Source organism: Genypterus blacodes, unplaced genomic scaffold, assembly GCF_046128005.1.
Source record: "Genypterus blacodes isolate CSIRO-AG114 ecotype Tasmania unplaced genomic scaffold, CSIRO-AGI_Gbla_v1 ptg000053l_1, whole genome shotgun sequence".
Taxonomy (NCBI): domain Eukaryota; kingdom Metazoa; phylum Chordata; class Actinopteri; order Ophidiiformes; family Ophidiidae; genus Genypterus; species Genypterus blacodes.
Window position 1 is genome coordinate 3,350,456 of NW_027466865.1, and position 15,483 is coordinate 3,365,938.

At 43.0% G+C, this 15,483-nt stretch overlaps 2 protein-coding genes across 4 annotated transcripts in view; one reads left to right on the top strand and one right to left on the bottom strand.

Annotated features, from left to right (window-relative positions):
- Nucleotides 1-19: 19 nt before the first annotated feature.
- On the bottom strand, nucleotides 20-3,376 carry rfc5 (replication factor C (activator 1) 5). The gene is made up of 11 exons (XM_076150933.1): nucleotides 3,216-3,376; nucleotides 2,839-2,903; nucleotides 2,590-2,726; nucleotides 2,400-2,479; nucleotides 2,057-2,130; nucleotides 1,701-1,860; nucleotides 1,403-1,484; nucleotides 1,117-1,246; nucleotides 806-883; nucleotides 622-676; nucleotides 20-297 (listed from the first exon to the last, which is right to left on the bottom strand). The coding sequence occupies exons 1-11, from the start codon at nucleotides 3,260-3,262 to the stop codon at nucleotides 198-200; spliced, it is 1,008 nt and encodes a 335-aa protein (XP_076007048.1). The 5' UTR covers nucleotides 3,263-3,376; the 3' UTR covers nucleotides 20-197.
- Nucleotides 3,377-7,856: 4,480 nt separating this feature from the next.
- Nucleotides 7,857-15,483, top strand: part of ksr2 (kinase suppressor of ras 2) — a 64,617-nt gene continuing 56,990 nt past the window's right edge. For all 3 annotated transcript variants that reach the window (XM_076151001.1, XM_076150999.1, XM_076151000.1), the window contains exons 1-3: nucleotides 7,857-8,030; nucleotides 13,706-13,846; nucleotides 14,592-14,742. In XM_076151001.1, coding sequence (XP_076007116.1) covers nucleotides 7,857-8,030; nucleotides 13,706-13,846; nucleotides 14,592-14,742 — 466 coding nt within the window. The remainder of the gene's footprint in view (nucleotides 8,031-13,705; nucleotides 13,847-14,591; nucleotides 14,743-15,483) is intronic.

Here is a 15,483-nt window from a genome sequence, read left to right on the forward strand (position 1 = left end):
ACGATGTCACAGCTATGCCTCCATTTATCAGCTGACCTGTGAAATGTCTTGTCTGGTTGGGAAACAAACCATCATATTCTCAAGACGATGCAGAACGATCAGCCGCCTTGGCCAGAAGACGGTAAAGGTACAAATAATGTCTGTTGTCGTAGTAACGTGTCCATGTTCAGCAGCTGGAGGATCCAGAGTCTGAGCGGCTACGAGGCCTCGCTGACCACCAGGTCCCTCGCCCCCTGGAAAGCTGCCACCATGGAGCTCAGCTGGATCTTCTCGTTGGTCCCCGAGGCCAGTCTGTGTCTGAGGGAGTGAGATGCGCATGCAAGTGAGTTGAAATCCATCCTAAGGCTTTAATAATGATCATGGTGACCAACCGGCTCATTTGAATGTCAATGCATGCAAAAATTTGTATGATGTAATGCAATCCACCACAGCAGCAAAGCATCTAATGTTAGTTTTTAGTGTTTGTTGACATAGGTGTTGATTCAAGTCTATGGGTGATAGACCAATGTTTACCTCCATTCACACATGTGATAGACAGCAAAGTGAAGTTTACCATTAAGTAGCCTTATTATACTGTAAGCTGCATGTAGAACATTATCTCTGTTGAATGATTCCACTTACTCAATGTCTGCCAGCTTGATGAGTAACGTCATCCGGACAGCTGGAGGAAAGTCCACTGCAAGAAAGAAAGCAAAGACGGTTGTTTTCTGACAGCAGAGAGGTGGGACACCCCAGTGGTTTAGATGTAAACTATGGGACTGTGATGTTCTGCTCTAAGGTGCGGCTCTGTGACGGCAGGCTTCACCTCTGTGTATGAGCAGGTGGATCTCAGTCAGGATGTCGTTCAGAGCCAAACCCTTCAGAGTCTTCAGCTCCAGGATCTCTGAGGAGCGTGTTAAGGAGCTCCAGGTGTGTAGATGATCATGTATGACATTTGTTCAGTTTTATATCTGTGCATCCAGCAGTCATTTGAATAACAACGGTCATGCGTCTGGCTGCAAACAGAACTTTTAGTCTAGAAAATGTTGTTTCACCGCAACTCCTGTCCGATTTTTAAGCTGGTAAACTATAATAATGAACCTCTATGACTGAATGGTGCTGAAGCATGAAGGATACGGTTGTAAGCTGCGGTGAAGTCTTTGTTGAGGGACCAGTCCAGGATGTTAGCGATGTCCGAGCGGAGGGGGTGACCTGTGCAGGTGTACACCGTGTCCTCAGTGACCTTCCCGTACGCCATGCTGGTGCTCTGCAATCAGTTAGTACAACCAATGAACGGAAGGATGAGAAAACAATGGAAAACAAGGAAAAAAATGGAAGGAAAATACTGAATAATCTCAATAATCTCTGTTTGTGAATGAGAGGCGTTCATGGGTCGCAGGACTTCAGAACTCTTTGGTCCTACCTGTAGTATGTTCAGTGATCTTCTCATGTCACCTGCTGACAAGGTCACGATGCCCTTCATCCCATCTGGACTCACGTCAATACTGAAGGAAAGAAAGACGCTTGGTTTGATTCTGTCGCACTTTGTTCTTTCTCAAACTAAATCCAAACTTGTTTATCAGAAACAGCTTAACAGCATCAGGACTGGCTGCTTCTCTTATCATCTGCCATTATTTGTGGCGAGCAGAATGTAGATCAACAATGTGGTTGCGTTTAAAATGAGGGCGGAGCTTCTCGATCGCTCCCGCACACACACTCACTTCTCCTGCTGGATGACGTACTCCAGCCGCGGGATCATCTGGTCTGGGGCAAGGGGGCCGAAGCGAAACCTGGTGCAGCGCGACTGCAGGGCCGGGATGATCTTGGACAGGTAGTTGCAGATCAGACAGAAGCGAGTGTTTTCGGTGTACTTCTCGATCACTGAGCAAGAGGGAGACGAAAGCAGAGGACACAAAGATGCTTGAATAAAGACAATTAGACAGAAAACCATCAGGGGAAATAGAAACCACTTCTTTTCCAACATTAGAGTGGTGCTGGATTTGGCCTGGAGTGTCTGGCTGCTCAGCGGGCCGCTCACCGACCAGCAGGGGGACGCCCGGCCCGACAGATGGCTTACCTCGCCGCAATGCATTCTGGGCATCCTGGGTCATGGCGTCTGCCTCGTCCAGTATCACCAACTTGAAGCCCCTCCTGCAGGACGAGAGGGAGGCGTAATAAATGACCTCTGTTTAAGTTCAAAGAGAATTCAATAATGAAGAAAAGGTGAGGAATGGAGTCAGTGTAGGGAATAGCTGGGGTCAAAGGTCAAGATTGCCTATTGATTCTACATTGTATGCCCTAAAACAGTGCCCCAAACTCAAACGGCCCCTGTATAACAGAATGTACATGAACAAATATTTTCAATGAACCAAGAACATTGATTTCCTCTTTCCACTAAAGAACATGGACCCGTGTCTCACTTGAATATGGTCCTGGTGCTGGCAAAGCTCAGGACGGGGCCTCGGACCACATCAATACCTCTGTCATCAGATGCATTCAGCTACAAGAACAAAGAGAGTTCAGTGTTGAAGCAGTTTGACAGGACATAAACAGACTTTCACTTCCAAAATAAAAGCTTTAGCTACGGGATAGTGGGTGTGTGGATTGTACCTCCAGCACCATGGAGTTAAACTCTTTGTCCTTGTACAGCTGCCTGGCACAGGCCAGGATGGTGGACGTCTTTCCCGTCCCAGGCGGCCCGTAGAACAACAGGTGAGGGAGCCGGTCCTCAGTGATGAACTTCTGGACTGCAAAGACCACATAGAGCAAAGTTTGATGGATTCATTTAACTCCTTCCTGTTTGGTAGATGAAGAATAAAGCAAAGTGACTGAGCCATGTTGAGCTGGTTGGATACTTACTTGTGCACAGGATGTCTTGGTGTGAGATCAGGTCATCTAGTGACTGTGGTCTGTATTTCTCAACCCTGGAAGAACAGAGCAGAGATGTTGATCAATGGTTCTGATTGGTGGAGAATCGAAGCACGGTAAACAACACGGATGAAACGCGTTGTAGCACACTGGAACACGTTTCTATCTAAGCCTTCTCTCATATTTAGGCGCGGCTGGCGATTCGGCTGCAACGCAACAACCAGAAATCACTTTATAAACGATATTGGACAGTTCTATGACTGTTTCGAAGCTAACTGCTAACTTTAGCTTCACATCGGCCGTGTCTGTGGTTAATCGCTTTCTTCCTCTCTGTGGTAAACCTCTATCCTACTCTACGCTCTGCTCACCATGGTAGATTCCTGGGCTGTGATCGCGCTGTGCTGGTAGAAGCCATGTGTCCCGTTAAATGTTGAATTAGCTCCAAATTGTGCCGTTTTTTGACACTTCCACTGTCGCGCGCTTGACTTCCTGGCAAACTTTGGCGCGCTTCATAATAAAAGCCTACGTCGGACGTCACTCTCGCCAGCCAATAGGATCGTTTATCTGTAGTCTCGCTTCATCTTCTTCTTCTTTGTCGTTTTTGGCGGTGGCTGGTCCAGCTCAGTGGCGCATTACCGCCACTATCTGGACTAGCTCTTCTTCTTCTTCTTCTTCCTCCTCTTCTTAGGTTTGGCAGAATAGATGCTTCAATGGCGCATGTCTTCCCTCATCAGGTTGGCCTCTTTATTTCAACGGGTCATTTTTATCCTGAATATAATCCGATATTACTCAGATATTCGCTCTCTTCCTTGCCTTCACTTACACATGATCCATGTCACCATGGTGTGAAATCTCTGGGTACGAGCTGTCTTGCATATTCTCTGAAGGATGTCAGAATTCTTGTACAAAATCCAGTTATATGAGTCGTTTGATTAGGTAATAATGTTAAAGTTAAAACAATATTGACCTGTTGACAAAGACGTCATTCACCTCAAGTTGGAATTTATTTTTTCATCAAATATAGGGATAAGAAAGCACTGGAATACAGTACTATGCAGAAAAATTACAGGACTGAAAGAATAGTTAGAAACTTAGTTCCGCAGAACAACCACATTTTTTTGTGCACTATGTTCACATTTACAAGTAAAAAATATGGATCAATTATCATGTCAATATCAACAGGCAAATGAGACACACACACACACACACACACACACACCTTATGAGACTTGGGGTGGGTCTCTCCGATGATGTAATCACAGTGATGAACGACTTCATTATTTATTCAAATAAATCACTAGTGGCCAAACAAAAAAACAGGTTAAACATTTCAGTGATGACATCATACAAAATGGATACTTTGATGTAATAAATTTGATCTCTGCATCTTGACTGTATCAGTTTCTCAAATGGAGGTAGAAGAAGTCATAACCCTGAAAAGTTTGAAGAAGCAGAATACGGAACTGCGCCATGTTAATGAGTCTAGGCTGAGAGATAAGGAGTACTTGCGTCGAGACAGGGAGCACCTTAGCAGGGACTCTGAGAAGCTCCATAAACAGTTAAAGGAGGTCAACACCAAGCTGGAGCAGATTCAGCAGCTGGAACAAGAGAACAAGATCCTGTCCGAGCACAAAGAGGATCTCCGCCGACACCTGACCAGGGAAAAAGTCAAGACGTGTAAGAAGCGTGTGAGGAGCTATTTAACAGAAAACACAGTTCGCTTGCAGAATGAACTGATGGAAAGATTGATGCAAGAGTCTCAGGAGTTTATCGAGTTGCATACTGACGGCCATGTCAAGGAGCTCGGCAAAACCCTCCATACCAAACATGAAGAGTGCAAGGAACTGCAGGCAGGAAAAGTGTGTGTTCGAAAAGCAAACAATGCCCTCAAACAGCAGATTCAAGAGCTGCATAAGAAACTCCAAAATGAAGCAGAATCACATGCAGCCGCGGAGTCCCAGTGAAAACAATGATGTGCAGAAAGAGGTCTGAACAATAGTGTGTGTGTGTGTGTGTGTGGAGCCTCAGAGATCAACACTGCAGCCACACAACAAGAGATCACAGGTTACGGCCCTCGCCTTTCACACACGTAACAAAGCTGCTAGTCTGGAGACACGTGGCAGTGATGATGTCGTAATTACAGGGATGACATAATGGTTCATTAAAAAGATCTCAACGGTTCATACAGAAAACAGTTTGAACGTCACAGTACTGATGATATCATTGAAGTGATGACATCACACAGAATGGCTAATCATTATCTAGACTTTTCACTGAATAGCTGAAATGGAGATGGACGAAGTCGTATCTCTGAAAGCTTTGAAGAGCCAGAACACGATTCTGCACCGTGCCAATCAGTCTCTGGATGAATGTAACACACGCCTCCGTATAGACATACAATGCCTCGGCAAGGACTCCGAGAAGCTTCAAAAACATTTGAACGAGTCCAACACCAAGCTGGAGCAGATGCAGAACCTGGAACCCGTTTTCAAACAAGATCATAAGGTCCTGACCCTGACCGTAGAGGATCTCAGCCGACAGTTGAAGAATGAAAAGAATGAGTATTATAAGGAAAGCTTAAGAACCTGTACAGCGCAGGAGACAGTTCGCTTGCAGGATGACCTGATAGACAGTATGATCCAAGAGTATCAGGAGTTCATAGACATGAGCAGTGAAAACCAAGTCAAAGTGCTAGACAAGAAGCTCTGTGACATAGATGAAAGTTGCAAAGAATTACAGGAATCAACGCAAGCCATAAGAAATGAAAATGATGCCCTCGATCTACAGATTCAAGAGCTCCGCATGAAACTCCAAAATGAAGCAGACTCACAAGCACTCATGGAGGAAAAGCAAGAGGCGGAAAGCAATGAAAAATGTGCTGTAGTGAACTGAGAGACACAAGAGATGGAGCAGGATGATGACACAACGAGGACATTGACCAGTTGCCTCCAGCACAGTCCAACATGACAGTAAACGACTTGGGGGACACATTTACTAAGCATGACACATGTTCAAAAGACTCTTTCATATAAAATATAAAACTGAGAAATAAGTAGATCAGCTTATATTGCTAGACGGGCAAAAGATTACAAATAAAAAGCCTAACCTCTCTCCTAAGAATGACAGCTGCTATGCCTACAATCTAGGGCAACAAAGAACTGTTTTATGAACATTTACAATGGAAAACATTAATTCCAACATTAACTTTATGCAGGATATCATCAGTGTGTGATTCGAATGAGAGTTCATAATCAAACCATACACCCGGATATTTAATATGAGCCAACATCATGCAAAGGAGTGCTGTCATTACATGTCATCTCAAAAGCACCAGGTTTGTGATTTAAGTTTTTGTCTGGTACTAGAAAATCATAGTATAGGGCTTAGTTTGTCATAATAATAGTTTGTTATAGGATAATCAAGCTTGTAAAGTGCTAAAATCAGGGAAACAGCTTGAGTTTATGATAGATCAGGTTTAGATGTACAGTTTAAATGACTGAGGCCTCCACAGATGCACCAGATCTGACAGAGGATTCAAAGACTGATGTACAGAAAAGGGTCTTGGGCACCTTCTGAGGTTCAAACATGATGTTTTAAAGCAGGTCAATAGTGACGCACAGTTACATCAAGGAGCTCGTCACACATGTGTCACAATAGATACGGTCTGGCATCTGCAACAATATGGGTGGACCTATTCTGACTCACCTGCTGTTAAATCGGCCGCGTGCTATTGTGAGGTTCTTTCAGAGTTCAATTGCTATGGAAAATTGTGAAGGGCCGTGTGGAGCCTCAGTGGTCAACAGTAGGGACAGGGACAGGGACAGGGTAGGTTAGACTTAGGGGGTTTACTTTAGGTACATTCTCTTCAATTATTATTAGTTCAGCTTTGCTCATTAAAAGTGTTGACATGAAATCAAAGTATTGTCTCATCTTATTGATTGAGTGATTCCTGCAACGTTCCTGTTCATTTGTATTTGAAATGGTTTCATCAAAAAACCCAAACCTCCTTGGCAAATGTAAATAATCTGGAAGCCACATCTTATGTGTTTGTTGTGTCCACTATGTCTCAGATTACACATGAGAAGATGTGTTTTGTGTCTGTGAGAGAGTGATTGAGAGGGAGAAAGAGAGAGAGAGAGGAGAAGGGGAAAAAGTAATTCTCATTGATTGTCAATTGGAATAGATTGAAAGGGTGCATTGTGTGTGTGTGTGTGTGTGTGTGAGAGAGAGAGAGAGAGAGAGAGAGAGAGAGAGAGAGAGAGAGAGAGAGAGAGAGAGAGAGAGAGAGAGAGAGAGAGAGAGAGAGAGAGAGAGAGAGAGAGAGAATTCACAATACGTAGCAAACCCTCTCTTGTCATATATGTAAATGCCTGTTGGCCTGGCTGTGGCTGCTTTCATTGACTTTAAAGCGGTGCCCGATGCACTTTACGCTAATCTCGCGAGAGCAGCTCGTATCACGGAGGTGCCTGGGCGATGGATGCTGTTGCTGTGGGTTTGATTGACAGGAAACATGTCGGTGTGGTGGGAGCAAACCGGGATGCAGCTGCTGCCAAGGGAGACGGGGAGTACCTGCATCCCAGCCCCGCATCAGCACCTCTAAACGCCGCGACGCGTTAAGCAGCCTCTCGTTTGGAAAGGAAGAGAGGCTCCATGGATGCTGCGGTGCAAGCGGCGCTCAGACTCTATTAGTCCACGCTCGGCATCTTCATCTTGTTTGATTTAGTCTCCAACCAGAGACACCTTGATGAAACAGCAGAAACTACGAGGACTGTTGTTGCAATGGAGTCGCCCCTTTCACGGCTCAAACCTCGTCTGTAAAGCCACAACATCTCGTTTTTTAATGGCGTTTTGCAGGTCGCCCTGTTCCGCGGGGGTCTTCACGTTTCTTTTTTGAGGAGATTCTTTTTTATTATCATTATGATAAATTGTTGAAAGTGCAAAGGGAATAACGTACGTAGAAGAAGAAGAAGAAGAAAGAAAAATAACAATTCGACCGCCGCTCGCAAACTATGGACGAGGAGATGACAAAAAGCGAGGAGCAGCATCTTAGTTTGCAGAAAGCCTTGCAGCAGTGCGAGTTGGTGCAGAATATGATCGACATAAGCATTTCTAGTTTGGAGGGTTTACGGACCAAATGTGCCACATCCAACGACTTGACACAGAAAGAGATACGAACGCTGGAGGTAAGCAGCAGCACGGGGGTGGGGGGGCTGTGGGGGTGGGGGGGTTATGCATCTTCATCTAAAGCATTATGGGGGGGCTGTCACCGTCTCATGTCTCCGTATAGGCCACTGTCCACATCCTCCTCCTCCGGTCCCCCTGCAGTCACCGCCGCACAATGTGGCAGGTTGCTGCTGAAGCCTACCTCTCTCTCTCTCTCTCTCTCTCTCTCTCTCTCTCTCTCTCTCTCTCTCTCTCTCTCTCTCTCTCTCTCTCTGTGTGTTTAGTGCAGAGCCATAAATCAGGAGGCTGCAGTGGTGCTGGTTGAGGGAGACTTGCGCATTCTGCAGGTGGCGGCCAGAGAAGGTGGCTCTTCTCCATCAGAATAACGTGTGTGTGTGTGTGTGAGAGAGAGTGAGCGAGAGAGAGCGACGTTGAGGCCTGTAGTTGTTGCCTGTTTACAATCCATCACCGATTTAAACCAGCCTGACTCGACTTGACTGACTGCCTGCGTCTGTCCGGGGCCCTGCTGTTATGTAAGGAGATTCAAGATGAGTAAAATTGTCGCCAAAAAAAAAATTGATCGCCCTCCTTTTTTTTTTATCAGTCCGCGGGGTATTCCGTCAATTGCGTTACGTAATGGCCATAATATCCCGGTGTTGTGGTTGGGATGTCAGCCCACATTAAGTGCTGTCCGTTTGAGACCACTTAAACCAGTTAAACAGCCCCTCACCACTGATAGCCTGTAACAGGACGTAATATGCCATAAAGTGCGATAAGGTCACTGAAACCGCACACACACACACACACACACACACACACACACACACACACACACACACACACACACACACACACACGCACTCGCACACACCAGAGCACAAGGCACTGGAAGAGTATTATGCCTTAAGAGATGGAAACAAATAGCTTTAAGTGAGATAACAGTGCCATAAAGGCTGCATTGAGTGGCCCGTGTATGTGCATGTGTGTACCAGCCACACACTATTAAGCTCCACTGGGAATATTGTGATGTTACATAAAAATGCCATAAAGTGCAATAAAGTTGTGTAAGACATCAACTATACCAATACTGTCCTGGTACTATAAATACAAACTTAGTACAATGTGCAGGTAATAAGATTGTAAGATTTTGATGTAGATTAGTTGTTTCATTTGACGTGTTTGGTCAGATTTTAAATGAGGGAATGATAAATTGTCTAATTGTTCTAATAGTATTATTAAAATTTAATAGCTGACAAGATTGTGCGTCCTTAACTTGAAATAAGAACAACATAATGTACCATTACAGTGTTGCCATCAGTCTTGTAAAAATACTTCACCACAGTACTTAAGTATTTTGGGAAAATGTGTACTCAAGCAGAGTGTAAATACCTTTGAAAAAAATTTTTTTTTTAACTCGCTACGTATCCAAAAGCTATCTGTGCTACTTTTTGATGTTTTGGCTGAAAATACAGTTTTTGTTCATCTGGAGACTGAATCACAAAGTATAAACTTTGCCTTGTACTTTCAAAACTTAAGTACAATTATCAACCCCCAAAACAGCCAAAAAGAACCTCTGCCATTAAATCTGACTCAGCAAAGATTAAAAGGCCCCTGAACGCCTCATCATTGTAACTTCAAAGTGACGACAAACTTCCCTTAAGTCACATCCTGCCCCCAAACTCACACACCACTAAAGTGGCACAGTGATGACACTTGGCAACACCACACACAGGCACGCACGCACACACACACATACACACACACACACACACACACAACGCATATCAGCCAAACAACACCCAGTGGAAGCATGTCTGCGTGGTAAAACCATGGCGACTGTGCAAGCCGCAGCTTCTCGCCGTGTTTTTGATTTGGGCTCTTGATTTGACTTTGCAGTTTCTTAGCTTTGGCTGACAGGTGCTGAACCTTTGGCCTCCTTTCTTCTAGACTGAGTCACGCAACATCCATTTGTCTTTTGTAAATGAAGAGGCAAAGCAAAAACAAAAAGCAAGGAATTAGCTTTACTCCGTTCACATGTAAGCTGAGTGCGAAGAGTAGATTCTCTTCCTCTCCCCTTGTGTTGCTAACAAATATCAAGGTCAGGCTGGTCAAGTCAGACTTGTTTAATTCGGAGCTTTACTGGCTCTGTTCTCCAAAACAACACAGAGGCTGATTAATTATAGATTATTATTTGTTTCGTTTCTATTGTTTTCTCCCGCTCACGTCTAACAAGTAGCATTGGTGTTAGCAAGTAGCAACATGCTCTGTTGCAGTTGCCGTAGAAGCCGTCACACTGAAGCTAACTAACACATACATATAAACCCGTGACTGCACTGGGAGCCAGGCGAAGAACATCCATTAGGAGGTTAATGTTTATTAGTGCCGACACACAAATTTGCACCCTTCTGGCAACGCGTTTGTACTGAATCGAAGTAGGCGTGGAAATGGACGTCCAGATTGTCGATTGTAGTATTTCAATGTGCACGTCGGCTGGCATTCCCCCCTCTTAGTGAACAGATAGAGGGATAATTTAAGTGATGCATCTGGGTGTGATCACTGTTTTTCTGGGCTGCTGCTGCTAGTTGTAGTGATGTCACAAACGAAAGAACTGACACATGATGGAAAAGATGTTTTATTCAGAAAATGTGCCAATGTACAATCAGCATTGGTTGCTGCTTGGCTTGTATTTCTCCAACAGAGGAAGCGAACCACTTTACGGTAAACACGTCTGCATTTGTGCTTCCGGCTCTGAGCCAGAGTCCTGTAGGAGGACATATTGATGCTGCATATTGACGTACATGCTATTGGTATCATCTGGCTAGTTTGAAATGGTCCAAAATTGTTGTGCAATTCTGACTTGTTCTGGTGTTTGGAAACTGGCACATTAGCATTCACTTCAGGTTTAAATCAAGTTTCTATGGGAGTATAACTGAAATTTGAAAATGTGTGTCAACTTGTAAACTGCCAGAGTTAGGAGATCATTCTATGTCGGTTTGGCACCACAAACAACATTTAGTAAGTCAGATCCAGGTAAATCCATCTATCCACCCAAGTATTGAATCCTCAGGTGGATAGATGGAACAACTGTAGGTGAAATCCTGCACCAAGTAGCTGCTTCTCTGTGAATCATGAACATCATGCGCAAATCATTGTGTATATAGTCAATTTTGCTGTGTACTGTGCTGTTTACTGTGTAGGCCTTCACTAACTCCAGCTGCCCACCAAAACAGATTCAAAAAGATTTGATATATTTGTTTGTATTCATTATTTCCTTCCATTCTGATGTGTGATTGAAGGTGCAGCTGGAATGGTGCATGCTCAAACGCAAAACTAGTTTGTGGATGCAATGCTGTTTTGCAGTGTCAGATATATTGAATCTTCCCCAGTTTTTGACGACTCTGGGAAATAGTAAAAACACAAACATAGATTTAGGTCAGAGTGAGATATTGTGCTCGTCATGTACTGTTGTGGGCTAGATTTCCTCTAAACTTGGCTTAAACTTCATTAGTGCCTGGGTTCGGTCAGAAGCAGAAGCAGGTTGTGAGGATTAAGAGCACTTTAATTACAATAAAAATAAAATAAAAATAGATAAGAGCATAAATGAAATAAATAGGAGAAGGACGAGGATCACATGGACATCAGCTGTGCGTAAAGTTGTTGTTCTTAACTTGTTCAGATCTTTAAAAAGCGGATTTCTCTACAAATGCCTTAACTTCCCACTGCGATTATCACCCGAAAGGATTTACATTGTGCTTCAGACCCAGTGTGTTAAGTGTTGAGTAGTGACCTGGCCGTCCCCAAAAGATTGATGGAGAATAACATCCCATATCTCTACCTGAATGCAGCGTTATTTCTGATTTCTATTAGTATGATTGTGCATTGTCAGTACGCCCTTAGACACTGGAATGATTGACGCACATGATGTGTTCTTGGCTATGATACGTTTTTATAATGCTCTCATTGAGATCAAGCAACGTCCATTGAATAACATTTGCAATCACATAATGTATATCATATAACAGTAATGGAGACAGCAAAGCAAGCATTGTTTTCATTCTGTTTATGCAAAGATTAAATGTATATCTGAAATAAAAGTGTAGCATCAACAGTTGAAGTAGAAGATGAGCTTGGATATATAATCAAAGATGTAATCAAAGATTTAATGAAGGCGTGCAGTGTGAAATTTTTGTCCGATGACAAATCTTCAAAACGCTTAACGCTGCTCTCTGTACTCACTGTCACACTGAGGTCATGCACCTGTAGAATGATGTAAAAAAGACAAGAAATCTGATGCAATAGGAGGACATGGAGATTCATTCAACTGGACTGTTAAATGGATTGTGTCCATATGTGTCACAATGTATCACAATATATTCTGCAAGTTTTGACACCATGGAAATATCTAGGTGCAGATTGCATTTGAATGCGAGGTGTTAATGTGCCCTGCATGTGGAGTTTAGCAGTTGATCTCTTTTTACACTTTGCATTAAGATACACCATAGTGTCTGGATACTGATATCTGGGTAATAACATCCAATGTGAGGACTTGCATGTATACTGTCGCATTAACGTGCATGCTTGTTTTCTGGCTGCTGTCAGCATTGCGATCAGGCTGTTACACAAGTGAACACTGTGCAATCTATCCACCAAGTTGATGAACAACATGTGCCACCAAGAGTGAGCCGCTGCAAGTCCATACATCAACTTAAAACTAAAATAAAAACATTTTGAAGGATGCACAACAACACACATTTGTTAGACAATGTTTATCTGGGATCTCTACAATGTCTCAGTCAGGTAAAGGAGTCGCTTATGTTTATCCTTGCTGTCCATGAATTATTCCCTTCCGTTTCTAAGATGTCCCATTTATCTGTTCCACTCACTAATTCTCGAGTCCCTTTGTCCCTTTGTGTCAACTTAAGGGGAATTCCTCGCTTACTTTTCATTGTAATGTCCAAAAGTTTAATGCTGCTCAGTGAGTTTGCTGCCTGTTTTTACACTTTGGGGTTGTCTGCTAAATGACTATGTGTTTGGGATATGATTTATGAATATATGTGTGCCTTTATGTGTGTATGCATGTATGAATGTTTGTGTTTGTCTTACAGTAGCATTAGTCGGACTCTGACCAGCTCAGTTTGCCCTCTAGTGGTTAAAATAAGGAGTCCATGTTCGGCTGTTTAAAGGGAACCCAAAATTAAATGAATCCATATGATTTACAGCAGTGCTCCTCAATCCAAGTCCACTTGTACAAGAGCACTACATATCCATCTTTCCCTGCACTGTTAACTGTATTAATAATACAGCTTAACAATAAGCTTATTTTGTGGGAAATAAGTGATTCTGTAAAGCCATGGATGTTATGTGTTTGATCTAATTTGTTCACAATAACAATTGAAATCTAGTTGAATTATTTTGAATGGAAATATGTCAGTGGTGCCTTGATGGGATTCTGCACCATGCAAGTTCATCCATTCTCCATTATTGAGGTGCAGTATTGCATGTCACTTAACTGTGAGAAGTTTCATCATTTGAATCAAGAAAACAGATCAGCACAGTGCACTAAAGATACATCTATTATGATCTAGACACACAGGTTATCGTGTATTATTAAGTGTAAAGGAATATGTGAAAGCAGCATATGAAAGTAATATCTTACCAGTGCTGTTGTCAATGTGTGTGTTAATCTGCTTCACAGGGGAAGTTGGTGAAGTACTTCAGCCGCCAGCTGTCCTGTAAGTGCAAAGTGGCCTTAGAAGAGCGCAGTGCTGAGCTGGAGGACTTCCCTCGCCTCGGCCACTGGTTCCGCATCGTCAACATGAGGAAAGAGGTCACACAGGTAAAGCATACAGCTGCCCAGTCACTTCATTTTTACCATAACAGTGCAAAGAAATACAAAATAACCAAGGGAAACAAGGGGGGGAAACTAAAAGAATGTATCTATCTATAAGTCTGCTTTGCCTCAGATGATGATGCCCAAAGCACTTTTATGAAACTGGAAGTGTGTGGAACTGAATGTAGATAATGTTGAAAACTGCTTCATCTCCATTTTTGATTTTAGTTATGTTTTTATATATTTTAGTAATGCTTGGAGTTGATCTTTTGGTATCTATTCATGAATTTCTTTCTGCATTATTATTCTCAATGAATGTGTCGTAGTCAGTGACTGTATTTTGCTTTGTGGTGCTGCTATTAGTGAAACTCAACAGTCCACACGCATTTCATAATAGAAAGCCCTTCAGGAAAGGAAATACAAATTCCTGCCATCTGAACTAATGGAATTATTAACTGTATGAAGTGTTGAGTTTGCAACACGAGCAGTTTAATTCAACACACCAAAGTTGGGATGATCAGAACACAGTTAAAGTTTACTGAACAAACAGGAAATGGGAAATCAGGCATGAGGAGTTCTACAAAATAGGGACACTTAAGGGAGACAAGGGAACTCTTATACTGTATGTTTTAACTAAAGTGTTAATTTATCAACATGTTAATGATGATGAGATGCATGTGTGCCTCTCTCTCTCTCTCTCTCTCTCTCTCTCTCTCTCTCTCTCTCTCTCTCTCTCTCTCTGTGTGTGTAGGAGATGAGTCCAGGTGAGGTAACCCTGGAGGGCCTGCTGGAGCTGAATGAGGAGCAGGTGTGTGAGCTTCTGCAGAAATTTGGTGCCAATGAGGAGGAGTGTGCCCGGCTCAACGCCTCCCTCTCCTGCCTCAGAAAGGCTCACCAGCTTGGTACGTGTTACAACCAAAACTCACATGTTCACACACACGCACGCGCGCACACACACACACACACACACACACACACACACACACACACACAATAAATCTCCTTAAAGTAATCTAGCATCACTTAATCTTCAGCCAGATTCTATCACCAAAGCAACATTGTAATGGTTGAATGTCATCTTTCTCCTTTGGTTGGCAAACCACAAAATTGTACTTTACTGCCACCACCTGGTAAAGCAGAGGACATACACCTGCTTTCCAACCTTTCGGCATCACCACTTCCTTTGTGTTTCAGTATAGCTAGAGACACAATACAGGTGCTCTCATTCAGGCTGTCTAACACTGACATAAGTGTAAAATTTTGATTGGATGATGACAGTTGGAGAGCAGGAGGAAATCACTTGCAACGCTTTATCAGTGATCTTCCTTCATTTCATGTTAATTTGAGTGCAAATGTTTCCATATAATACAATCAGCACAATCTCATTTTGGATGTTTGTGATATTTTGTGTCGAATGCTTCATGAATCACAACAGCAGCTGATTGATAACATTTTGGTCCCACATTTCTGAAACTGTCAGAAGTTTTTCACAAGAGCTCCCAATTTTCGGTTGTTTTTTTTCTCCCAATGTTTTAGATTGAGGAACAAGAATTTGATCTCTGTTCTAAAATGATTATTAAATTGTACCTATGACAGCCCAAAGTCCAGACTACCACCTCAGTATGGACATGGCACAGACAATT

Coding starts and splice junctions, on each gene's coding strand:
- rfc5 (XM_076150933.1), bottom strand. CDS start 3,262: ATGGCTTCTACCAGCACAGCGCGATCACAGCCCAGGAATCTACCATG. Junction 2,480..2,589: donor TTAACTCCATGGTGCTGGAG/GTACAATCCACA, acceptor TTGTTCTTGTAG/CTGAATGCATCTGATGACAG. Junction 1,861..2,056: donor CCAGAATGCATTGCGGCGAG/GTAAGCCATCTG, acceptor CCTCTTGCTCAG/TGATCGAGAAGTACACCGAA.